Source organism: Oncorhynchus mykiss, chromosome 7 (genome assembly GCF_013265735.2).
Source record: "Oncorhynchus mykiss isolate Arlee chromosome 7, USDA_OmykA_1.1, whole genome shotgun sequence".
In the NCBI taxonomy this organism is placed as follows: Eukaryota; Metazoa; Chordata; class Actinopteri; order Salmoniformes; family Salmonidae; genus Oncorhynchus; species Oncorhynchus mykiss.
In genome coordinates, this window is record NC_048571.1 from 55,710,484 (window position 1) to 55,737,494 (window position 27,011).

Consider the following 27,011-nt stretch of genomic DNA (forward strand, 5'->3'; position numbering starts at 1 on the left):
GGAACAAATATCAGTGCACACGGTTTACATCATGCAAAGCACTGAACCCTCTATTCATGGGTCACTCTCAGGAAATCAATGTTTCTACTCCGCATTTGCAGTGGCTGGAGCGAGAGCTGAACTTGTGTAATCATCTAAAGACATCTAGAGCAAGGAGAGGACCACATTGGTCTGACTTTTAACTGATGCTTTTGCAGTGGCTAATAAATACCAAATGAATGTCTGAAAAATAACTCAACATGTCACCTCAATTTGATAGCCAATATAAATATTTAAATGAAGATTATTTATTGATATTGATACATCATTGATACAATGATGATTATTTTTCATGTATTATTAGATGTGTGTGACTGTCTATTTAAACAATCATAAGTGTTGATAAAGTGTATAACAACTTACATGCAAAATTGTCCTCTTTTGTTGGAGATGATCATTCCACTTAGGAGCTCTGACAGTGTAATACAGTAATACACTGGCGCCATCAGGTGGACATTTACGAAACTTAAAGGAAACGCTTCAAGGATCATCGCTTCCAATGGGGTGGTAGGGTTTTGGGATTGTTGCCGCGTTCATGTGCTTGTCTAAACTATGAAACTCTGAAATGTACGACTTTCCAACTGGTTGAACACAGCACGTGGATAGAGCCCCACAGTGAAGTTGTCATAATACCCATAATAAAAAAACAGCTAAATGGTTCCAATCGTTTTTCCACCATTGATTTTTCCCATAGAAACACTTAAAATAAGAGTAAGCCTATACGAAACACAGCCCTTATTTTAAGTGTTTCTAAAATCCACTATAAAAAAATGAATGGTGGAAAAATGATTGGAACCATTTCCCCGTTTGACCGCTAGGATTGATGGGTATTATGACTTATACTGTGGTACTCTATAACTACAAACGGTTAGCATTTCATACACTTTCTTAGTTCCAACTTGCACTTGAACGTGGCATATGTATAGCTGGATGGGTTAGCGGACAATGTAACAAAAGCGATGTGTGTGCTTCCATGGGACAGAAGTCAGCATGTTGTTGTGATTCTGAATGGCCAGTTTGCCATGTGATGAATAGCAAATGGCTTGTTTCATCAAAAAATTGCAATCCGCACTCCGACCTGCGAGAGGCAGCAATACACAGCGTCAAGTGACAAAAAAACTACACAAAGAAGAACATCACTTCCTGTTTAAAAATGGCTGCACCCATACTAATGTCACATTAGACATTAGAAGTGCTCTTTTCTGTAATGTTGAAAACGTGTTCGATCTCTTACGTATTCTTTGGACCTCTTTTGCAGGGTATACCTAAACATGGTCCATCTATGTAAGTATGATCAGGTTGCTATTTAACTAACGCTGTAAACATGGGCTAACTAGCACGTTGGGGTACGCTTATTAGCTACCCGGAAATGTCTGTACCTTTACTGTTGACGAGCCATGAGTATGGTGTATAGCAAGCTAGTAGTTTTTGTTTATTTCATGGAATACACAACAGATAGCTAGCTACACAATAGCTAGACATTGAGTGTTATTTGTATTATGGGATGGCCACTTACTAATGAGTTATTGTCCAGACATGATAATAAATAATACTGTTGGGTGTGTGGTGTTCCCATTTATTGCAGATATTGTTAAAAGAGAGCTTCACCATGTTAAATAACCGTTGCCGTGGGTGGCGATCCAGATTCAAGTATTTTGCAGATAGCATAGTGTTATTGGAGCGGTTGTGGTGTGTAAGCAGTGTGAATCCCTAATTTACCTGGCTAAACACCTGATAACCTTTGACCTAGCTATGCACCTGACAAAACACACCACCTGAACTGTGGTCACAACTAATTGCTTACTCTTTGACAGAAAACATCCTACTTCAATGCTGTTCTATTTTTCAGCCAATTTAATTGCATATAAATTTCACTTTTTAACAAAACAATACAATGCTGATTTTGTTGTATCATCCTTACAGCATCCTTCCTACTGAAGACGTACCATGGAGGACACATTGTCATCAGATTGGCAATGGCTGGCCACAAACAGTCTAACAGACCTTTCTACCGCATTGTGGCAGCTTACAACAAGCGAGCACGAGACAGTAAATACATAGAACAGCTAGGCTCTTATGACCCCCTGCCAAACATCTACAATGAGAAACTGGTCAGCATCAACTCTGACAGGATCAAGTACTGGATGGGCTGTGGTGCACATCCAACGAAGCCTGTGGCCAAACTTCTAGGTGTGTTCCCTCTACCCTCACCATGCCAACACACACTTTACAAGTTTATTGAAATTACCAGTGTAAGGCCTACTTCATGGAAAAGACACTAAATCACAGGTTCCTAAACAACAAAAATAGTTTTTACAATTTTACTGAGTTACAGTTTATGTAAGGAAATTCGTCATTTGAAATAAATTCATTAGATGGATTCACATGACTGGGTAATGGTGGCGGTTGAATGGCATGACAATTTATTTTTTTATTTAACTAGGCAAGTCAGTTAAGGACAAATTCTTATTTTCAATGACGGCCTAGGAACAGTGGGTTGTTAACTGCCTTGTTCAGGGGCAGAACGACACAGTTTTACCTTGTCAGCTTGGGGATTCGATCTTGCAACCTTTCGGTTACTAGTCCAACGCTTTAACCACTAGGCTACCTGCCGCCCCTTTTGGGCCTCAGGATCAAATGGGGCGGGATCTCGTCACGGTATCTCTGTGCATTCAAATTGCCATTGATAAAATGCCATTTTGTTCTTTATCCGTAGCTTATGCCTACCCATACCATAACCCGACCGACACCATGGGGCACTCTGTTCACAACAACAAACCACTCACCCACATGACGCCATACACATGGTCTGCGGTTGTGAGGCCGGTTAGATGTACTGCCAAATTCTCTAAAATGACATTGGAGGCGGCTTATGGCAGATAAATGAACATTCAATTCTCTGGCAACAGCTCTGGTGGACATTCCTGCAGTCAGAATGCCAATTGCTCGTTCCCTCAACTTGAGACATCTGTGGTATTGTTGTGTGACAAAACTGCACATTTAGTGACCTTTTATTGTCACAAGGTGCACCTGTGTAATGATGATCCTGTTAAGCAACATTTAAGAGAAAGAAGCTTTTTGTGCATATGCAACATTTCTGGGAACTTTGATTTTAACTCATGATACATGGGACCAACACCATCACTTTGTTCAGTGTAGTATACTTTTAAATGTAATCAATACTTCCAATTAAGTCTCAATGCTACCTGGGAATCTATGTGGTCTAAGACACTGTCAACCCTCTCATGTCTTCCTGTAGGACTGGCTGGGTTCTTCCCCCTGCATCCCATGACGGTGACAGAAACAGAGCGTCACAGGGCCCTGGCAGAACTAGCAGAGGAAGCAGCTCCAGAGGATGGAGTTAAGCAGCAGCAACTATGATAGCTGGAGCATGGGGGACTGTCAAGCATAGCATGGTGTGGTTACTGTACACAAAGGACAGCTAGAAATGACATTCTCCTCCCAAAAGGTTAACTGTTTCCAAGTGAAAGCCTTTGTTCTATATGAACTATGAATATTCTTAAGCAGTGCTTTTCCTACAAATTTTCTTTTTTTATTTCACCATTATGATAAGTGCTACATATTCACATCTCAAAAGCAAAGACATTTGTTACGATTTTCAGGAAGTATTTTATATTAGCTCAGTCGCTAGGAACAATTTGTGTAAGTTGGTTTACAATTTGGCTTAACCCTGTCAGCTGTAGTTGCAGATATTCCACTACTGACGTGCTGCCAAGATGAAACTAATGTATTTTGCATAGAGGCCCCTGTGGGACAGTCATTTAACCTTTTGAGGTCCCATTTTAAATGAAAGAATAACGTATGTCGTACATAAAGTCTTCATATATAATCTAAGTGTATGTCAAACTCTATAAAGGATGTCATAACCAGGCACAATGTAGGGTGAATTGCCAAATGTCACATACCTCATTGTGTATGTTTATGCACCATTTATAGAGCATGACATACAAATATAGAGGATTTGTGAAGCATTTATGTCGTGCATATGAAACATTTATGTATGCTATATAAGTTGTACTGTATTTAAAATGTGACCCTGTTGGATGGTGGACGCAATATTTAAGTCCGTCAAACATAGGAGAGTAATGACATACAGTGCCTTAAAGTATTCATACCCCTGGACTTACTCAACATTTTGTGTTAGTCTGAATAAAAAATGGATTAAATAGATGTATTCCTCACCTATCTACACACAATACCCCATAATGACAAAGTGGAAACATGTTTTTAGATTGTATTTTTTTTACAAATTACACTGAACAAAAATATAAATGCAACAAAAAGATTTTAAAAGTTGATTTAAAAGGAAATCAGTCAATTGAAATAAATGCATTAGGCCCTAGCATATGGATTTCACATGACTGAGAATAGAGATATTAATCTGTTGGTCCTTTGCATATAGTTGATCAGAGGCTGTTGATTGTGGCTTGTGGAATGTTGTCCCACTCCTCTTCAATGGCTGTGCGAAATTGCTGGATATTGGTGGGAACTGGAACACGCTGTCGTACACGTCAATCCAAAGCATCCCAAACATACTCAATGGGTGACATGTCAGGTAAGTATGCAGGCCATGGAGGAACTGGGACATTTTCAGCTTCTAGGAATTGTATACAGTTCCTTGTGACATGGGGCTGTGCATTATCGTGCTGAAATGTGATGCCGGCGGCTGAAGGGCACAACAATGGGCCTCAGCTCTCAGGATCTCGTCATGGTATCTCTGTGCATTCAAATTTCCATCAATAAAATGCAATTGTGTTCGTTGTCCATAGCTTATGCCTGCCCATACTATAACCCTACCGCCACCACTCTGTTCACAACGTTGACCGCAGCAAATTGCTCTCCCCACGACGCCATACACACTGCCGCCTGCCCAGTACAGGTGAAACCGGGATTCATCTGTGAAAGAACACCCTTCTCCAGCGTTTTTACTACATTAAGGCTTAATCATTCAGGCAATTGAGCATTTCTTACCATTCTCATATCTCCATTGTGTCAGTTAATGCAAGATATTTAGGAAATGGAGTGAGATATTCAGGGATATTGGGAGGGTTTTAGTGATAGACACTGCTGGGCTCAGTTACAGTTCTAACATTGAGTGGAGATGTGTCCTGTTGTGTCCTAACCTGTCAGGGTGTGGAGGGATTCTTTATTTCAATTGTTCTGATACATTTTGCAGGGTTATTGTGGTGGAATGGAAATCTGAAGGGTTTGGTAATTTTATATATCATTTTATCCAGAAATTGATATGTTTACAGTTTTTTTTCCTGAAATATCTGGTTTACAACTATTTAGTTGGCAGCTGAATAGTCATTTTATAACTATCATAAGTTAGTCCCCCCCCCCCCTTTTATCCATCAAACTGGTATTCACATCCCCACAGATGGATCATGGCTACTTTACTGATCATTTCCTGTAATCTGATGGGTGCTAAATGAACCAAATAAGTACATTAAATGTCTTGATTTGTTTTATACATAGGAATAAAGTTGACATTGCTCTATTGAAAGAGGGTGATGTCTGGAGACTTCAAAACAAATACTACAAACTGGCAGCTGCTTCCAGCTTCATATCTAAATCTAATGGGGTGCTTATTCTTATTTCTTATTCTTATTTCTTTTAGTTTTTTTTCTTAAAACTGCATTGTTGGTTAAGGGCTTGTAAGTCAGCCTTTCACTGTATTTGGAGAATGTGACAAATCAAATTTGATTTGATTTTTATTCTACATAAACGCAGTCTACCACTTACAATTGAAAACAGTGGAAATGATAAACAGGGCAGATCTACTTACACATTTTCCACTTTGTATGGAAAGAAAATAGCATTTGTATCTTTTTAGGCTCCAAATTCATATGACAAAGATTTTCTCAGTACTGCAACCAGAAGCATGCTCAATTGATCAGATTATACACTTATTATTGGAACTGACATGAATGCCATTATTGATTCTAAGCTAGGACTAAGGACTATACATGCTTTTCTGATAGATTTAAACTTTCTCGAGAATTGATTACATTTTAACATCTACTGATATTACAGGCAACATGGAACTTATAAAAACATTACTGGCCATTCTATCTGATCATAATCCAATTCTTTGTCAATTTCAAATCTTCTCAATGAAAAAGCTTGCACTGAGATGGAGGTTTAATAATAATTTACCACACAACTCTGACTTCATCTTTCAGTTCAAATCCAATCAGATATATATATTTAAAAAATGACTACTCAGTGTAGGACTCAACTATGGTATGGTTAGCTGTAAAATGTTTAACAAGAGGAAACACTACACATTTTTCTTCTAATTTAGAGAAATGAAGACTTCAGAAGACCAGTGAATTGTACAATCATTGTAAAATGATGGAAGACTCTTAAAAACAACTATTCAACAGAGAGAAATTGAGCTTAAAACAAGTAGACTGGAACTTAATGACTTGTTGTGACGTAGAGCAGAATTCATTATGCAGAGGATGTGACAAAAATACTGTTTTCAAGGGAGTAGGCCTAGCCACTTACTGGAGCTGCAGCTTTAACATGCTGAAACATCATCAATACAGCTAATCAGATCCCCTACTAAAGGACGGATATCTGATCCTACAGAAATAAATACACTTTTACAGCATATTATTCAGATTTATACAGTTCCTCACATCACTTTGATACTTCTGTTTGTCGGCAGTTCCTGGAGAACCTTACGCTGCCCAAACTCTGTCAAGAAGAAACAGTTTTATTAGAGGAACCTCCCACTTTATCTGAAATGAAAGCTTCTCTTTTAAATATCAAGAAAGCCAAAGCACCTGTTATTGATGGAATACCTCCTGAACTCATTCTCAACTTTTGGGTTGAGCTAAGAGCAGTTATTCTTGAATCGCTTAACATTGCTATTGAAAAATGACAATTCCACAGTGACATCAATACAGCTATCATATCCCTAATCCCTAAGAAAGGAAAATACCTCACAAATTGTGAACATTTTGGGCCGATCAGTTTAATCGGAACAGAAATTAAGATATATGCCAAAGCTCTCGCCATGCGCCTAGAGAAAGCTCATACATCCTGACCAAACAGGGTTTATTAAGAGTTGTCAGGGAGCCGATAACATGCGCGCCTGTTTCATTTGGTTGCTGAGGCTTCCAATCTTGATGCCCTGTGTGCTGTGTTATCATTAGATGCAGAAAACCCCTTTGACTGCTTAGAGAGGGAATATTTATGGCTTGTTCAGTTTTGGGGCTAGATTTATACATATGATTCGCACCATGAATGTGAATCCTTCTTCTATTATATCTACAGGCACTACCCATTCTAATCCATTTATCATACAACAAGGATGTAAACAAGGTTGTACCACCTCCCCTATGCTATTTGCTCTCTCCCTTGAACCACTGGCACAAAGCATACGTCAAAATTAGGCTTCCTCACATATCAAAATCAAACAAACTGAACAAGCAATTTCTCTGTATACAGATGACATTCTGCTCTATGTCGCACATGCTCAGAAATCCCTCCAGCCAATAATGTCTATTTTCACAGCATTTAGCTCTTGGTCTGGTTACCTTCTTGCTCTTTGTGCTGTTGTCTGTGCTCAATAATGTTTGTACCATGTTTTGAACTGCTACCATGTGTTGCTATGTTGTTGTCTTAGGTCTCTCTTTATGTAGTGTTGTGGTGTCTTTCTTGTCGTGATGTGTATTTTGTCCTATATTATTTTTATTATTTTTAATCCCAGGCCCCGTCCCCGTAGGAGGCCTTTTGCCTTTTGGTAGGCCGTCATTGTAAATAATAATGTGTTTTTAACTGACTTGTATAGTTAAATAAAGGTTAAATAAATAAAATAAAAAGTAAGTGTAAAGTGTGTGGCGATTCCCTGCAAAAATCCAACTGCAAGCTGGTGACGTATTCTGGCCACTAAATGGCGCCAAAGAGCAAGAGAATGCTTAGATGCCAATACAAAGACAAAGTGTTTGAACTGGAATTTCAAGTGATCGAACAAGATGCACCTGCAATACTTGGAAGATCAGCTTGTCTGGAAATGGGCTTAATACAGAGGATATATATATATAATATATATTCAAGCTTGAACAAAAGACAGAGACCAACATTTTGAGTGAATATGAAGATGTATTTACAGGACCTGGATGTGTTCCAGGAGTTCATCACATTCGATCCAGAAGTAACACCAGCGGTTTCCTCACCTAGAAGTGCCTGTGGCGCTAAAAGAAGAACTGGGAAAGGAACTGAACGATTATCACCAAGCCGTTTACCCATTCAGGAGGCTCAGTTTGCTTGACGACGACATCCATATTTTTCATGCCAAACAAAATACAGGTATGCATGGACCCACAGGATTTAAACAAAACCATCGAGGGAACATTATCCTTCACATACCATTGAAGAGGTAGTTGCTGAAATTCCTAACGCTAAGGTATTCTCAACTGTTGATGCAAACCAAGGATTCTGGCAAATTCAACTGGTTGAAGAGAGCTCCCGACTACACATTAAATACGCCGTTTGGGAGGTATTCATTCAAGAGACTGCCGTTCGGAATTGTGTCCACCCCACAGGTGTTCCAGAGGTGCCTCGCCCAGCATTTGAAAGGTCTGGAAGGTGTCATGAACATCATGGATTACATTCTTGTCGTGGGTGATGACACAGAGCAGCACGACCGGAGACTGAGACAACTACTAGACAGACTGAGAAGCATCAACTTGAAACTGAATAAGGACAAGAGAAACATCAGAATGACAGAAATCCGCTACATTGGACATGTGTTAAGAAAAGAAGGCCTGAAACCAGACTCCAAAAAGGTCAGAGCAATACAAGAAATGCCAGAGGACAAAGAAGAGCTTCAGAGGTTCATGGGAATATTGCAGTATCTAGCAAAGTTCATCCTAAATCTCTCAGATGTCAGCGCACCACTGAGGCAACTGCTGGAAGAAGACATCCAGTGGCACTAAGAGTCTGTACAGAAACAGAGATTCAAAAGCTTGAAAACACTTGAAAGCAATGCACCAGTGTTAAAGTACTCAGATGGGGAAAAAAAAACACTGAGACTATCTGTGGATGCAAACTCAGAAGGCTTGGGAGGTGTGATCCTGCTAGATGATCAGCCAATCGCATATGGGTCAAGGTCACAGACTGGCGATAGTGTACGGCTGTGAGAAGATGAATCAATACTGTTATGGAAAACAGATCCAGCTGAAGTCAGACCACAAGCCCTTGGAAGTCGCTCCAGAAAGCACCAGACAGACTGCAGAGAAACAGTCTACACGTGACATACAAACCAGGAAAGGAGATGCACATTGAGTCGAACATACCTGGAGGAACAGAAAGAAATTGCTGGATGGTGAGCTGGATGTAAACTTCATCGCTCATCAACTTCCTTTTTCAGAAGAGAAACTGCAGCAATTCAAAACAGCAACAACAGAAGATGAAGAGTTAAGACTGGTCACAGAAACAGTTAAAGGATGGCCAGACACAAGAAGAAAAGTTGAAAATAAAATACAGCACTACTGGACCGTCAGAGAGGACTTGACATACTGAAATGGACTACTGTTCAAAAGTTCAAAAGTTGTAATTCCTCAAAAAATGAGAGAAGAAATTATGATCTGACCAGGCATGGCTAAACAGATTGAAGATGTAGCAAAATGTGCAGTCTGCAACACACACAAAAACAACAGACAAAGAGAGCCCCTCATTTCTCATCCAATCCCAGAGAGAGCTTGGGCCAGAGTTGGAGTGGACCTCTTCCATTACAATGATGCAGAATATCTAACACGTGTGGATTATCAAATCAAATCAAATTTATTTATATAGCCCTTCTTACATCAGCTGATATCTCAAAGTGCTGTACAGAAACCCAGCCTAAAACCCCATTCAGCAAGCAATGCAGGTGTAGAAGCACGGTGGCTAGGAAAAACTGCCTAGAAAGGCATAAACCTAGGAAGAAACCTAGAGAGGAACCGGACTGGTGGCCAGTCCTCTTCTGGCTGTGCCGGGTGGAGATTATAACAGAACATGGTCAAGATGTTCAAATGTTCATAAATGACCAGCATGGTCAAATAATAATAATCACAGTAGTTGTCGAGGGTGCATCAAGTCAGCACCTCAGGAGTAAATGTCAGTTGGCTTTTCATAGCCGATCATTAAGAGTATCTCTACCGCTCCTGCTGTCTCTAGAGAGTTGAAAACAGCAGGTCTGGGACAGGTAGCACATCCGGTGAACAGGTCAGGGTTCCATAGCCGCAGGCAGAACAGTTGAAACTGGAGCAGCAGCACGGCCAGGTGGACTGGGGACAGCAAGGAGTCATCATGCCAGGTAGTCCTGAGGCATGGTCCTAGGGCTCTGGTCCTCCGAGAGAAAGAGAGAATTAGAGAGAGCATACTTAAATTCACACAGGACTCCGGATAAGACAGGAGAAGTAGTCCAGATATAACAGACTGACCCTAGCCCCCGACACATAAACTACTGCAGCATATATACTGGAGGCAGAGACAGGAGGGGTCAGGAGACACTGTGGCCCCATCCGATGATACCCCCGGACAGGGCCAAACAGGCAGGATATAACCCCACCCACTTTGCCAAAGCACAGCCCCCACACCACTAGAGGGATATCTTCAACCACCAACTTACCATCCTGAGACAAGGCCGAGTATATCCCACAAAGATCTCCCCCACGGCACAATCCAAGAGGGGGGGGGGGGCGCCAACCCAGACAGGAAGATCACATCAGTGACTCAACCCACTCAAGTGACGCACCCCTCCTAGGAAGTGCACCAGAGCACCATGGAAGAGCACCAGTAAGCCAGTAATAGGGTTAGAGGCAGAGAATTCCAGTGGAGAGAGGGGAACCGTCCAGGCAGAGACAGCAAGGGCGGTTCGTTGCTCCAGAGCCTTTCCATTCACCTACACACTCCTGGGCCAGACTACACTCAATCATATGACCCACTGAAGAAACGAGTCTTCAGAAGAGTCTTCAGTAAAGACTTAAATATTACTACTCAAAATACCCAGAAATAACCATAGCTCAGTGGGACAACAAACAAACATCATTACAGCACTAAAGTCAATCTTCGCAACGCATGGGTGACCAACGTTTTGTGCTCTGACAATGGAAGACAGCTGGTGAGTCAAGAAATGCAAGACTTTGCTACCAGCCGGGAGTTCAAACATGTCACGTTGAGCACTGGATTTCCTCAGTCAAATGGCCAAGTTGAGAAAGCAGTTCAGACTGAAGAACCTGTTGAAAAAAGACAGCAACGGAGATCCTGACATAGCTCTCCTTGAGTACAGAAACACACCCCTGGATGTAGCAGGTCTCTCTCCTGCACAGCTACAAATGGGCTAGGAGACAGAAGACAAAGATTCCCAAATCAAAGAGACTGTTAAAGCCAGGACTCTATCAGCATGTTAGGAACCATTTCACAAGCTGACAACAGAGACAAAAACACTACTAACACGTAAAGTTTTGTTCATGAAGGAAGGGGAACGAGTCAGGATCAGACAAGACAACTAATGGCAACCACCAATTGTACTTGGAAAACATGGCCAGCGAAGGTCATACATAGTGTCATGTCTGTGACTATCATTAAATGTGAAGACTGTTATTTTATCAAATCAATTCTCTATGTGTAATTATTATTACATGATTAAACTAATCATGGGAAAATGTTTATAGAGTCTCTATTTCCCGAATCGACACTCCAGATATTTTCACATCTTATCAAAACAGTCGCTTATTAATGAATTGTACCTCATCAGTTCTCATTACTGAAAGTCACAAACCTTTGGAAATCTGCACGAACCCTAGCATAAATTATGAATCAGCGATATACAAATTGGCTTAATTATTTATTTACTATCTAACTAATTAAATCACAGAAATACATGAACCCCCATGTATGAACTAATTGTGTGTGTTATTACATGATACAAAGAAAAAGTCCCTAGTGGACGAACCCGAAATGAAGGCTTGGTAGACAAAGGAAAGGGGGTGTGGACCGCTGCAGAGCGGGAAACTCATAGCTGATAACTACACTCATAGAAATTACTAATACCTTACATGAACGACCGCTCATTCGAAAATAAATAGCAATTTACATATTTACGAGTGTATGTCTTGTTGCCTCTCTCTGTGGTCGCCGATCCATCTGCTGAAGAGTCAATCGACAGAAAGTCTCTGGTTGTGTTCATAATGGATACGTCAGGCGTACCCATGGTTGTCGCATAGAATAGATGTTTTGGCGGTTGTCAGTATTTTTGTACTAGGCTTCTGAAGGGGTTAAACCAAGGCCTCAAACCTTTTAAAAGGTTAATAAATTGTGTTATTATAAACGGTAAGGTGTCCTCTTTAGGAAACCTCTGTGTGTGTGTTAGCACACAGAGTGTCTGATGTGCCCTTAAGACACTATCAGAAGGCGGAAACCGCCTACGCTCATACTCCTCCTGTCTGTGCCCCACCGTGCCTGTCTGAGGTTCTGAGAATATGACTGGTGTTCTGCCGCAGGCTGCCGCAGGCCTGATGAAAACAGTCCCATGTCAGAAGATGCTTAGACTTGTTCACCTTGTTATGACCCTATACTTGTGATGAAAGGTCAAACCTACTTCTGAGCTTTTAATTGCTGACAAGACGGTTGCTGCTATCAGGGGGAAGTTAGATTTATTAAAATGTTGTTGCCAGGGAAAGTCACGCAAGGAGGACTTGGGGAGGCTATGTAAGTTGCAGGATGTCTTAGACACTTTGCATAACCTGGGGAGAGCTGTCATATACTGTACTCTGTACCAACTTCTGCCTACAATTGTATTACTAAAGGAGAATTTGAATACTTAAACAAAGAGTCTGTGTTTCCTTTCTACTACCAATATATATACGTTTGCTAATTATATAGACCTTATCATCTGTAGAAGAAATTGACCAACACTTCATACATTTCTGCTGCAGACTGGTAGTTCGACACCCTAGTTTTTTTTTTTTACTTCTGTAGTGAATCGATAGTCTCAGAGTTTAACCATTTCCACCCGTGTAGCCAATGCTCCACGCTGTATGGTCTTGTTCTTTGGTGGAGCTGTATTGCCAACCGCTTCATATTTTCTGGTCTTAGAAATTCAACCATTTGCAACCTTAGCTTACACCATGGTTTGCGTGGTCATGTGTGAATTGCATCACGGGGGCTTTTATACTTTTGAGAAAAGTGGCCATCTCATGGGCATGGCTACTGACTGTGCATAAGTTACCATAAAATTCACATTGTTATTTAATTATTTTTTTTTTAATACTTATTCATCCATCTTATACAACATTCAGAAGTAAACCTGACAGTCGGGAAATGGACACATTAAGAGATATAGTTCTGTGTGTTTCCTGTCCTTCATGAGATCACCAAAGGAAACACGCTCGACATGACTGACCCTTAACTGTCCACGGACCATTCCCACATTCTCAAAAATAGAAATATTGTTTAATTCTCCAATTTTGGGGATTATGAGTTTCTAAAGACAAGCTCTTTGTTCTCCATAGGCTCTCTCACGCCATACTCCATGGCAGCGAAGAGAGAGATTCTAGCAGGAATTTATGACCGTTGTAAAACCTGATGCGAGAGAGGGGGGAGCCACAATATACACCTCAAAAGGGCCACGTCGTGACAATTGTACAAACACAAAATGAGAGAATCTGCAGAAGGAGCTGGACACCTGTTAAAAACATATGAAACAACACACCAAGATGCACTCAGAAACCATAGAAGACTTGCCTTTTCCTGTGGAAAGAGAACATGAAACAAGTGTCATCATGGAAGAAAACTACTCACCTGTGTGTTCTCCAGCTCCAACAACATCAAAACAAACAGTCGGAAGCAACAAAGTAACCACTGACACACCAGTGAAATCAACTCGTTAAGGAAGACCTACCAGAATGCCAAAACACTACCAGTTTTCAAAAGACTATACTGAAAAACTGAAAAAAAAGAGACTGAAAAAAATAACCTGTCATAGTGTTTATAATTCAAAGTTTATAAGTGATCATCTGTGCTTGTACTTGAACCATGACATCAGATAAATGTGGTTCTTCTACCCGCATCCCTGCCTCAGTGACCTATATATTACAATAACATTTTTGCACTGATGCATTGCAAATAGTTGCACAGGACATTACTTTTTTGCCATGTAGAGGTGTAGCTAACTACTGGAACCACACACTGCTTCTTTTGGAAAAAGAAAATAAAATATGGGTGAAGTAGGCAAGAATGTCCTTTCTTTTTCAGCTTCCGACCTGCCTAATTTTACTCGAAAGATCCTTTTTGTGTTTAAAAGGATAAATTACACATTTTGTTAACATTTGACTACAGAGTGATATGGTCTTGCAATTTGGATGTCGTGAACAACTTTTTCAGGGGTAGCTTTTCTTCCTCTAGTTTTAAGTAAGTGGTAGCTTGATCAACTATGTTTTAAGAGTAGTTTCTCCAACACTGGCCATTATTATAATGTTTGTATTTATTTCATCTTCATTTAACTAGGCAAGTCAGTTCATTTAGGGATAACCTCCTTTTTTAAATTTTTCGCCTAAATGACATACCCAAATCTAACTGCCTGTAGCTCAGGCCCTGAAGCAAGGATATGCATATTCTTGGTACCATTTGAAAGGAAACACTTTGAAGTTTGTGGAAATGTGAATGTATGAGAGTATAACACAATAGATCTAGTAGAAGAAAATACAAAGAAAAAACAACCAGTCTTTTTCTACCACCTTCTTTGAAATACAAGAGAAAGGTCATAGTTCTAACCATCACTCTGGTTGTAACTCCGATACACTGCTCCCATCTTGTGGACACTATGTGCAATGTTTCAGATGGATAACTTGAAGTATGAGTGAACTACAAGACTTTTAGTGTGAAGTCCCCAGGTACGTTTGGGCAAATCGTGAAGGAGACATTCACATTCATATTCATAGACATTTTTTCTGTTATAATATTGTCAAATCTGCATACTTGGACTTTGATTTAGCTTTACAAGTATTAGTAGCTATATTACAAGTTCAACATTTGCAAAACAACCAGTTTTCATAACTACAAAATGAAAAGGCATGTTGTCGTACAAGGTTAGTAGCTACATTTTACGACATGTACATGGTTTCCGGATACTCCCGTAAAGCCCAGCTCATTGGCTATCTAGCTAGCTTTGGTTGACCCCGATTGGTGCTTATTTGACAAAGATACAGTTGTTAAAGTGATAGCCACCAACGTCATCGGCGTGCCATGAAGGCATTGCTTTCTGACCAAATATGGTGTCCTATAGGATATACTACACCCCTAATGATATAGTGAAGTCTTGTTACCTTCTAGGATCTCTGAGGAATACATACAAATGTGATTTTCGCTTTCTTTGTAAATCGACCGTGCATGCTATATGGACCTTTTTAGGATATGAAAAATGATTTTATCTAACAAAACGACACTTCATGTTATCTTTGGGACCCTTTGGAAGAAAATCAGAGCAAGATTTCAGAATGTAAATACACATTTCACCTTCAGAGGTGAATTTATCAAACCTATCATGGTGAAAAAAGTGTTTTGTTGTTAGGAGCTCTCCTCAAACTACAGAATGGCATTTTTTCACAGTAATAGCTATTGTAAATTAGACAGTGCAGTTAAATTAACAAGAATTTAATCTTTCAGACGATATGAGACATATACCAACATTTGTTGTTTCTCTAAAATCTGGGATCTTGACATAACGCACTGCATGACTTACAACTGTCCCGTTGACAGAACACGATCCTTAATTAAGAACAAATTCTTATTTACAATGTCGGCCTACCCTGGACAAACCCTAACACGGACGACGCTGGGCCAAATGTGCGACGCCCTATGGGAATCCCAATAATGTCCGGTTGTGATACAGCCTGGAATCGAACCAGGGTCTGTAGTGATGCCTCTAGCATTGAGATGCAGTGCCTTAGACCGCTGCGCCACAAAACTAGGAAATAACGTATGGAATCATGTTGTATCCAAACAAGTGTTAAACAAATCAAAATATATTTTAGATTCCAGGTGACTACCTCATGAAGCTTGTTGAGAGAATGCCAAGTGTGCAAGGCTGTCATCAAGGCAAAGGGAGGCTACTTTGAAGAATCTGAAATATAAAATATGTTTAGATTTGTTCAACATTTTTTGGGTTACTACATGATTCCATATGTGTTATTTCATAGTTTTGATGTCTTATTCTAAAATGTAGAAAATAGTAAAAAATTAAGAAAAACCCTTGAATGAGTAGGTGTGTCCAAACTTTTGACTGGTACTGTACAGTTAAGTATTATTTGCAGTTGTCACTATGACAATGAACATACGGAATGGTCTTGTATTACCACCTTATTAATAGGCCTAAAGCATGAAGTGGGATGCATTGATCAGTTGATTGACAGGTGTACTGTAGAATGATAAACAAAAACCTTCCTCTAGTGTGGATTCTTGACAATTTGGGTCAAGTCTGGACTCACTAACTAATAATTTCAGTCCTTCTGCTCTGTGTTTAGCGGCCTTATAAATGATTGACTGCACTGACAAATATTTTCAAATAAAATAACTCTTCCAGTCATCATTCAAGCTATGGACTCCCACAGTGAAACATGAAGCACCGAAGACCTGAGCCACCAGGACACCTAGCCTCGGAGTTGCTCAACAGGTAGCCAGGGGGGAAAAGAGTCATTCTTTCAACCAGGAAGGGGAAGGTAATGTATACCTGTCTGTCTAAGAAACTCTGCTTTGTGTTTGGACTGCAGCCAGCTGTAATGAGGCGCTGCATGAGGGTGTGGGTGGGGGTGATAAAACAGGCCCAACAACAGCTGAATCAGAGTTCATCTCACACCATTCAACACATGCAACTAACAGAATACAGAAGACCGATTCATAAATAAGTCATTTTATTTTCTCCTTTAAAGACTGATACATTGATCAACTATTCACAATGACAACTGGAATTATGTTAAATACTGTGACACAGCATACAGTTCTTTACTCCCAGTGCATTTGTTTCACCACAGCAGATCATGTAAATTCTCAATGAACTAAAGTCTTCATTTGATTTCATTGTTTCCGATAAGACATGGGAATAGGTTAAGGTTAAATAACAGCGTACAATGTAAACAATTTCTTATACATTAAATATAAAAAAAATGGCCTCTTCTAGGTTTTTTCACTTTGCCCTGGAGGGAAAATGTACTGAAGTGACCATTTGACTTTAGAGCTAATCTGATATGGATTGGAACACGGTGTTTTATATCCAGGATTACTTCCACACACTTGCTACATTTACTATGTCATCACGATGGATCTTGAATAATCTATAACAATAAAATCTATATTGTTTCCTGGCCGCCAGCAGCCAAAGTCTCTGGACTACACCCACTGCAGTCACGTCAGGCAGGAATGCACAAGCAGAACAGGAAAGTCTGTGTCAGGTAGGTAAGCCCCACACAGTCTGCATAATATAGGTCTATGTTATCACGTGTGCCCAACATCTCTGTGATCCATGATCACATATAATGAAAGGTCTGATTGTGTTTAAAATTCTAAAACGTGGTATATTGACTGTAAAGTAGTGGTTTGATTGTCATAAGGGATTAAGAAATATTTGGCAATGTTTCAGTTATTTATTCTTCAATTCTAATTATTTTAGGATTACAGTCCACAAAATGTTGGGTAATATATTGATTTGTTTTTTTTACCTTTATTTAACCAGGCAAGTCAGTTAAGACTTGTTATTGAAAATTGTTATTTTCAATGATAGCCTAGGAACAGTGGGTTAACTGCCTGTTCAGGGGCAGAACGACAGATTTGTACCTTGTCAGCTTGGGGGTTTGAACTTGCAACCTTCCGGTAACTAGTCCAACACTCTAACCACTAGGCTACCCTGTATTCTGAGGGGGGTTGTGTTGAAGGCAGTTAGTTCCACACATTGACTCACAGCTTGACCAACTACTGAGCTCCCCACACAGTTTGAGACAATTCAGTTGAGAAAAGCATACATTCACATATGTTCAACAAAAGAATTCCGGAGAATGAAAGTAATATAGGGGTTAGGGAGGATACACTTTGCAACCATGTATTTGGAAGCAGTGATGAAAAACAGGCAGAGAACAGTAACAAATATTGTTAACCTAATTTTCTACAATATGGTAGAAAAGTCACACAAAAACAGCAGAGAAAACAAACTTGCACCACGTACACACATGCGTAACAAAGTATAATCTGCACTAGACATCCCACTGGATACATGCAGACCAATATTCCACAGCCCCCACTGGTACAGAGTTGTACATCTAGTGAGGGAAACATAGAAACACACTGCCATCCATAAACATAGTGGTCTGATTAAGACTGAAATATCAACAAGGCAGGACATGTGCATTCCTATTTTCATGCTTATACAAAATAGGAGTTAGGGTGGGGAATCCTTCATTTAAAGTGTTTAAATACATTGGGATCTTTAGACTTCATAGATGCAACACAAGATAATAATTGCTTTACTGACCCTTTGTCCCTAAGTTGAGACACATAAGCAATATCAAAACACAATATACAACTCACAAAATGTCCTCTACCTGTGAGACACACAACACTGAGAACATGGAGGCACAAGTCCTGCTTATACCCTAAAACTGAACCACTGTATCAGCAAAACATTTACATAATGTACTGACAAATCATATTAAAAAAATAATCACTCTAAAATGGTTAAATATCACCCCCCCCCCCCCAAACACACACAATAGTTAGACAACGTTTAGCTCATGTGTTTTGATTGCAATTCCAAATGTCCCAGTAACTCAAAATGGTATATCAAAACCCCTACGTTTTTAGAATACTGAGGTAAAACTACCAACGTCGTCAGTGTCAAAGCAGCAGTAAACGTTTGAAGGCTTCAGTGTCCTGAGGCACTTTGTGCCCAGAGGTTGTTTGCTTGTGTCCAGTGGAGGCCTTCCCTAACTTGTCTCCTCCAGCTCAAACTAAATCCACCTGTGCTTTCCTCCTGGTCTGACAATCCCACTCTGGGTCTGAAGCCCCTCTACTGCGACCTGCCGGGTAGTCCATATCCCGGATGAACTTCTCCAAGTAAGGTTTGTCTAGGTAGGCAGGCCTCTGAGGAAGCAAGAAGTAGTGTGTGGTGCTGGCCTTCATGCCGTTCTCCATGACCGGCAGGATGCAGGGAGACCCCTCGCTGTTCTGCCTCTGTAAACCTCGCCTCACGTACTTAGGGTCTGGGGCAAAGCTCTGCGTGGGAGGCATAACACCGTTGAGGTATGAGGGGAGGCTCTTGGGGCTTGGGGTACGGGAGCTGCCTTGAGACAACAAAGGGTCCCTTGGGGGAACCTTCGGGGGCTTGTCCTCATCACTGTAGGCCCCAGAGGACACCTCAGCTGACCAGCGGCGGTAGTCTGCAGTCTTGATGGGCCGTGGGGGGATGGGCACGCGGGGGGGCACCTCTGGTTTGTCCATGCCCTGAGTGTGGCGGTGGTGACAGGGCATGCGCAGCGACGTGGGCTTGTTGAAGGAGCCAGCAGGGCCGGAATGAGAGCGCCGCAGCTTCCTCTGGGCTCGGTCCTGCTGTCTGGGATACAGTGGTTGCTCCAATGGCTGTTGCTCTACCTGCTCCAATCTTTGTTGTTGCTCCTGTTGTCGCTGCTGTGCCTGTATCCGCTGCTGCGCCTGCCGTTCCTGTGGTCTCTGCTGCCCCACTGGCCCCTCAAAGTAGGCATAGTTAATCTGTCCACAGTGCCTGAAACTCCTGCGGCTGGGGGCTCCGTAGCGGGAGGCAGAGGGTTTAGGGGGACACTGCTCAGGAACCAAGCAACGGCTGTCATCTGAACTGGTGAAGAACTCCACCTCATTGTCCATGGCCTGGTCAGGGGAAAGGTCTCCCCGCCCAGGGAGAGGGGGCAGGGGCTTGGCCCCCCGGCTAGGTGTGTGTGGGGGGCTGCAGCGTTCGTACACAGACAACCTCTGGAAGGATGGGACCACCTGGTCATCCTCAGCAGGGCTAGGGGTGGAGGGCTCAGCGCTGGATGACAAGGACAGATGGGTGGGACGGGACTTCTTTGAGGGTAACCGCTGTGCACCAGGGCTATGTTTCTGTCCTGTAGAGGTAGAGAGGAGAGAAGGTGGTTAGAAAACCAATTAGATATCAATTTTGACATTTGGTAATGACCAGAGAACAATTACAACCTTGGTACATCACTAATTAACTTTCGCCAGGCTCCCTAGGTTAGAAGTTTCCTGAAAGAGTGGAGGTCAGAGGCACACCGCAATTACTTGAAAGCAGTTCTCCTCTCAGGGTTTTGTTAAACATTCCCCAGGATATATTTAGAGCAGGCCAGGCCCTTGGCAGCCATTCTGGCTTTCTAATCTTATAGAAACAGGAAAACCTCCCAGTAAACATTGACCAGTTGGCTCAGAGGCATAGTATTAAATCCCTCCTTGTAAGGCTGTGTAGAAGGCAGAGGGCAAAAGGAAGGATTGTGGGTGTAAGTGGTGGTTGGTAACATAGACATAGATTCTACAGTGGCTGGGTCCAGTACTCACTCTCAGAATTGAGCGATGGTGGCACCTGCTGCTGAAATTGAAAGTTGTATTCCGTGGGTGCTGCATCCATACTGAAGTACAAACTGTAAAATGACATGACGCACATTGTTGAGTAATTGTCCAATCTGCATGTAGTTAAAATAATTCCAACCATCCCTGCAGGAATACCCTTGGTAAAATATTAACTAATAAAAATCATATTCTAGTAACAGGGGACAGACGTGAGCAGGGTTGGGTAGGCTACTTTCTAAACGTTATTGTTACATTTACTAGTTACCTGTCCAGAATTGCAATCAGTAACATATCTTTTGGATTACCCAAACTCAGTAACAATCAGATTACTTTCAGTTACTTTTGGATTACTTTCCCTTTAGAGGCATTAGAAGATAAAGGATCCATCAAACACTTTGGTGTGTCATCATAGTGGTCACTGACTTGTAGTCAGACTTGCTCAGGTTTAACAAACTTAAGATTCTTTTCAATGCAGGATTGAATGTCATTGAGAAAACAGAAAGGTGTCAATGTATTTTTTAATTGAAAAGTAAGCCAATAGGTAATCTAGTTTCAAAAGTATCTGTAATCTGATTATAATATTTTTTGCTGGTAACGTAACTGATAAGATGTAATGTAATGAGATTACATGTAACTGAATACATGTCGTTAGTTACTCCAACCCAGCATGCAGCAGACTTACTTGTCCAGCTCATGGTGGTGGCTCCATGAGGGCTTGGCTCCAGCCATGCTGAGACAGTGACTAGCCCGCAGGAAGGGGCTGTCTGTGGGTAAACAGATCTCCTGGGCAGTCAGGCCCGCTGTGGACATACTCCAGGCACAATCGAGTCGCATCAAAGCCAGGAAACGCTTGGCTAGCCCCGGCTGGCTGCTACTGCTGGACCTGTAACACAGCCAAGAGACAGGAACATGAGTGAAAGTGAACAGGGTTCGAGGCAGGAGACAGTTATAAAAGTACGGTTAGATATGATCTATTTTGCTCATTGACAAATTTCCACCAACATGAGACACAATCCTCTGATGACGAGTGTCCTCTGGTGTTGTATTTTGCATGGAATATCGGAACCTAAAAGCTTTCTCCATGCAGTAGAAAGAAATCCTGACGGGAGCCCCAAAAGATGTCCCTCCTTTCTTTTTTCCAGAGCTGTTAGCCTTCCCTCTCTCACTAATTAAAGAGCTGTGGCCTTGTGCCTCACACTCCAGTAGTGGTTTTTAAAAAGAACACGGAGAAACATTATCCTTGGCTCCTCTGGCTGTGGAATGACAAATGTTCAGGTTGATGGGACTTTAAAAGACACTTGTGCCCCTACACACCCTCAGGACAGAGAGCGCCATGTCACACAATGCTCTGTTTAGTTGCTACAGACAACATGTGCATGCTACACACAGTACAGACAAACTACAAAAACAACTCATTTTCTCACACTGAGGAAACAGAACACAAAAGAGGAACACCGCTAGTGACATGAATGTTCTTGTTAATAAACATACCACAGGTATAATGTGTTTCGATGATGTGGCTAGAACGCCTTGCAAGACTTTTAGAAGCATGTCTACTCACAGAAAATGTCTCAGCATCATGTAATAATGATGTCTAGCCTGAACAGCAATTTACAGTTGGTTCAAAAAACTGCAGCATCGAAATACGACATGATAAGCCTTTTAATAATAGATCATTACTACATGCATTATACCCATTGGCTTTAAGTAAAGTGTTAAGTCCTTCATACTGGATCTTATGTCAGTTAGAAACAAAATGGCTGAGTTGTAAACTAAACCCAAAACACTGACAGTGTCTTTATACAACAGCAGTGTTGATTGCGCCGCAGTAGGCAGGTATAGTTGACTGCAGATCTCTTTTAGACAGGACTGTTCCTGTAACCAGAGATATGCCTGGTGTTGCAAGCACTCCCCATGTCAGATGGCCTGGATGTTCCTGGCATGTCTAATGTGTGTCAGGGCTGAGTTAACAATGCAAGCATGGATCAGGAGGAGGAAATCAAGTCACATCTGTGGAACAAATAATTGTGATACTTTGTTTTACAGATGTGCCAAAATCCTGGCGTATCTGATTTCACATACCCTGCAAAGTAGTCTTCTGCTTTCTTGATGTGCTCATTTAAATGGCGCTGTTTGGTACAGCAGCACATTAAGTAATGTTCCAATGTAGTCCGTCTTCAGGAGAATATTCATCCCAGGCCAGACTAGTAATAGCCAGTAATTGTCATGCCTACATGACACCCTGACATTTTTTGTATGGACCATAGACATGTGACATTCATTTTAATTAGGAGCCTGTGGCCAGAAGAAGAGGGGAGTGAGTGCATCCCACCATAGCCCCCGACTTCCTTTGAGTAGAGTTGTAACATGTGGGCTAGACCTGACCTGGGGGGGGGGGGGGTCATCTCTGCCCAAACATTGGAGACCACTTCACAGAAGTCTATACCATGTAAAGCAGTTCATCCACTGTGTTCTGCATTGTATCAACAAATGCATGGCCAGAACAATATACTCTATATCTATCTTCAACCACTAATCATCAGGATGTGAGAACACACCATGGCAGGTCTAGAGAATGGATAGATTGACATGTTGCCCAGACTGCTAGTCATTCAGAAACAAAGTTCTGGAACCACAGAATGCCCGGGATGTCAGCTCGGGCAAAATTGTCCACCATGGCATCTCTCCATCCCTTGCCTAGGGCCCTGGATTCAGAGGTGATAGGAAGCAACTTGAGCCTCAATAATGAACACCTAGGGGCTTGCACTTCCTCTGGCAAGAGGTGCAAAAATAGTTACAGGCAGCAGTTAACCATAGTCTACATGGAGTGTAATTAGAGGCAACAGGATTAAACAAATGGGTAGTTAGAGAAAATAATGAATGGGAACGTTGCAGGCAACGTTTTCAGAGAACATAGTTTTTTGTTGTGTGGGAAGACATGTGGTAATCACATTTGTGATGATGACAATCTGACCATCTCTATTTGACATGCATAGCCTACCAGCAAAACACCAAGACCTAGAGCTCAGCAGTCACTCCAGGCCAAGAGGTCTGGTGTTACATACACACCATGTAGCTACACACCAACAATATTAACCCCTTTGTGCAAGTCTGACTTAACCGTTTTCCTCGCAGTGTACTACTTTTGCTCTATGTAATTGGGTGCCATTTCGAACATACCTTACTATAGCTCGTGACACATTGGGCACAGCAACACGTTTAAGTTCACACCCCACCTATAACACCCCTGCAGCGGTTTCCGAGCAACCATACTCGCTCTACCTGTGCTACAAGCAAACAGCGCGCACACCCCATCGCTATACAGGATCGATTGTAAGAGCTTTCCAAGGTGACTCACTCCATAATATACGTTTCCCGATCTCAAATAAGGATCCATCTTATCTTCATTCTTATGCCATTAAAAATGTTAATGTTTACCATACAAGGAGAACAACTTGTTCCAACTTTAAATTGCTTACTGTTTAACATATTGACTTAAGTATGAGAGGCATAATGATAGCGATATTAAATATAATATAAAGATATACCAGGGGGATACAATGTATGACACAATGTATCGTTTGGAATATAAGAGGGAATGAATCAATCACTGCTGTCGTCATCAACACACCAAAAAATTATAATAGCTACATGTCACGTCAAACCAAGTTTTTAGAGCTCACCTTACAACCTCGCAGTTTTCACATCCGCTGTCACTTCTCCAACCGTTGAGAATCCTCTATTGTCGACAGTTCTAGCTCCCCTGTTTTGCTGTAGACATTAGTTGGGCCAATCTAGAAGCTTCAGTCTTCTATGACACTGAGCCGAAATAAAGGACAGCACATTTTCCACTATAACTACTGTGTTCTGGGAGAGTTCTCAATACTGTTGTTGTGAGCGATGTTCTTTTAAGCTCCACCACACAACACAAGAACACTCTGGCTCCGCCTTTCACTCAGCTCTTAAAGACATAGCTTTCAATTTAAAGGCTTGTACACACAGCACCCGCAGTAGTAGACTACATTCATGAATATTTTATGGTTTCACTTTACATTAATAATGTATACTTAAAAGGATTTATAGGGGGTTATATGTGTTTTACAGGCTACACTAGGAGTAATTTACAGATATTTTATGAAGATGTAGTAAACATTGGTAAACAGTTGGTAAACATTGGTAAACAGTTGGTAAACATGGGTAAACATTGTGTCATTGCTTTATTGTACAATAGGCTATGATACATTATCATCTGCTACAACACAAGTCAGTTTTATCTACAGTACTTGAGTGTTGCACATTGCATATTGGGTGTTGCAGTGTTTTAATTGTTACAGATTATGCAGGGAGTACGTGTTCATAGTGCTTATCAGTAACAAATACACACAGCACACATTGTTGCATTTGGAGCCCATAGTCCTACACTCTTATATTAGTTGGACTGGAGAGAGGGGAATATATATTTTGTACAGTGAGTTCACTAAACTGCATGTTGTATAACAGAATAAAGATGAGGTCATTCCTGTTAGAATCTCAGGTATGGATTTAACAAGCTGTTCTGGACTCACAGCCTCTTGTGGCGCCACAGTGGCTGGGCAGAGAGAGGTTGTTTGAGGACCCTAGACTGAACACAACTGCATTCAGAGAATACGACAAACACATACATATATCCATTACAGAACAACCACATGATTTCACATATGGAAAATCACACGAATCATCAGGTGAAAACATGTTTTTGGAACACTTCACATGGGATCACATGTTTTCGGATGTGTAGTTTCATGTTATTACATGTTTCTTTACATGTTGTCACATGTTATCACATTAACTTCACATACGGTCACATGATCACATAAAAACATCAGTTTTTGGCGTAAGGGATACCTCTGTTAGTTACACTGTGTAGGTACCATTACCTCCATCAACACGGTGGTAGCTGCGCTTTATTGTTTCCACATAGACTCAGTAGAACAGACACAGCTCATGTAAAACACTCACACACCAGGCTGAAGGGAGACAGAGAGAAGGAGTGAAAAGGAGTGGGTAATGGAGATGGCTCCAGGGGAGATAACAAGGCAGGCACAGCAAACACACCACAGAAACACTCTAATCTATGCAGTATTTTCTCTTGCATGGTAACTGAATGGTGCCCACATTGTCTGGCTACTGCTCCTTATCTGATCATGGGACATTTTTATTTACCTGGGACCTGCTCTGTGTTTGTCAGAAGTGGCTGGGCAGCTCAGATGATGGAACAACAGTCTTTATAGACTTTACTCTGGTCATAAAGTCCCATGCCAGTCACTCAAGTCTGATACTATAGAGTCAAATTAGATGTGAATGAATTATAATGGACTTGTTGGAAAAAGCTATGACTTCATGACACTGTTTATGTTTTACACAATTATTACACTGTATCAAAACCCTTCAACAGATGTGTATTTGGCATTACTCATTTATTTTACAAAATGATTCACACTATGTCTGTTACAATGTGTGCTGGAATACACATTGTAACCAGTATTTAGCTACACTGCTACATGGCAAAAAAAGTAATCAACTACTGAAAACACTACCTAGATTTGAAATTAGTTAAACTACCACCAAGCTACTTCAAAATGTTTTTGAATGAATAGTTGAACTACATGTAGTCCACAACTTCCCAACACTGCTAATAACAGGCCCTGGCCGTGACCCTGTTCTCCGAGGGTGTCTTATGGGTTGGGAAAGGAAAAAAAAACACTTTTTATTAACACATGCATACTAATATACACTTTTACATGTGTGAAATATGACAAATATAAGCACCCACCAAATTATTATTATCATTATTAGCCATTAAAAGCGTTGTGTGTGTCCCTTCAACCTAACTAGGTTAAACTAACTAGCTACAGCCATGCATGCTAACCAAACATAGCCATACAATGACTAGAAACAAGTGAAGTGCTAAATAAATAGAGGCAGAAACTGGAGGTGGTTGGTGGGAACAGAGTGTGCTTGTTGCTTGACTTGGTAAATCCCCAAAGCTTTGGCCCCGGACCTAACAGGCTTATCGTTAGATATGTTACCCTGGATGGACCAGGCTCACTCTAATCCCCTTTCATAATCATAAAAAAAAAGTTTGAATTGTCACCTAAACCAGATAGGTGAAGTGAAATGTGTTGTTTTACAGGGTCAGCCATAGTAGTACAGCATCCCAGGAGCAAATTAGGGTTAAGTGCCTTACTCAAGGGGAAGAATGGTGGGTTTGTGAGAACAGATCACCGCATGGGTGTTTGTGGATCGGAAGGTGAGCTTGGGAGCTGTGTGTTGCTTGTGATGTCTGTGCAACTGCATCAATCAATACGTATTGCTTTCTTTATTTTGCCAGCTTT

General features: G+C 41.2%; 2 protein-coding genes across 2 annotated transcripts; one reads left to right on the top strand and one right to left on the bottom strand.

The window, feature by feature from the left end:
* Nucleotides 1–1,151: 1,151 nt before the first annotated feature.
* LOC110528024 (28S ribosomal protein S16, mitochondrial) lies at nt 1,152–4,230 on the top strand. The gene is made up of 3 exons (XM_021609802.2): nt 1,152–1,323; nt 1,963–2,229; nt 3,299–4,230. The coding sequence occupies exons 1-3, from the start codon at nt 1,311–1,313 to the stop codon at nt 3,418–3,420; spliced, it is 402 nt and encodes a 133-aa protein (XP_021465477.2). The 5' UTR covers nt 1,152–1,310; the 3' UTR covers nt 3,421–4,230.
* A 12,715-nt stretch (nt 4,231–16,945) lies between these two features.
* Nucleotides 16,946–24,538, bottom strand: LOC110528023 (ERBB receptor feedback inhibitor 1). The gene is made up of 4 exons (XM_021609801.2): nt 24,321–24,538; nt 21,320–21,520; nt 20,626–20,708; nt 16,946–20,180 (listed from the first exon to the last, which is right to left on the bottom strand). Exons 2-4 carry the CDS (start codon nt 21,469–21,471, stop codon nt 19,048–19,050), a joined length of 1,368 nt encoding a protein of 455 aa, XP_021465476.2. The 5' UTR covers nt 21,472–21,520; nt 24,321–24,538; the 3' UTR covers nt 16,946–19,047.
* Nucleotides 24,539–27,011: the final 2,473 nt, after the last annotated feature.

Excerpts from the sequence above, each read along its gene's own strand:
- LOC110528024 (XM_021609802.2), top strand. Across the intron at positions 2,230-3,298 it reads GCCTGTGGCCAAACTTCTAG|GACTGGCTGGGTTCTTCCCC; the intron begins GTGTGTTCCCTC and ends GTCTTCCTGTAG.
- LOC110528023 (XM_021609801.2), bottom strand. The coding sequence starts at position 21,471 with ATGCGACTCGATTGTGCCTGGAGTATGTCCACAGCGGGCCTGACTGCC. Across the intron at positions 20,709-21,319 it reads CACCACCATGAGCTGGACAA|TTTGTACTTCAGTATGGATG; the intron begins GTAAGTCTGCTG and ends GTCATTTTACAG. Across the intron at positions 20,181-20,625 it reads ACCATCGCTCAATTCTGAGA|GACAGAAACATAGCCCTGGT; the intron begins GTGAGTACTGGA and ends CTACCTCTACAG.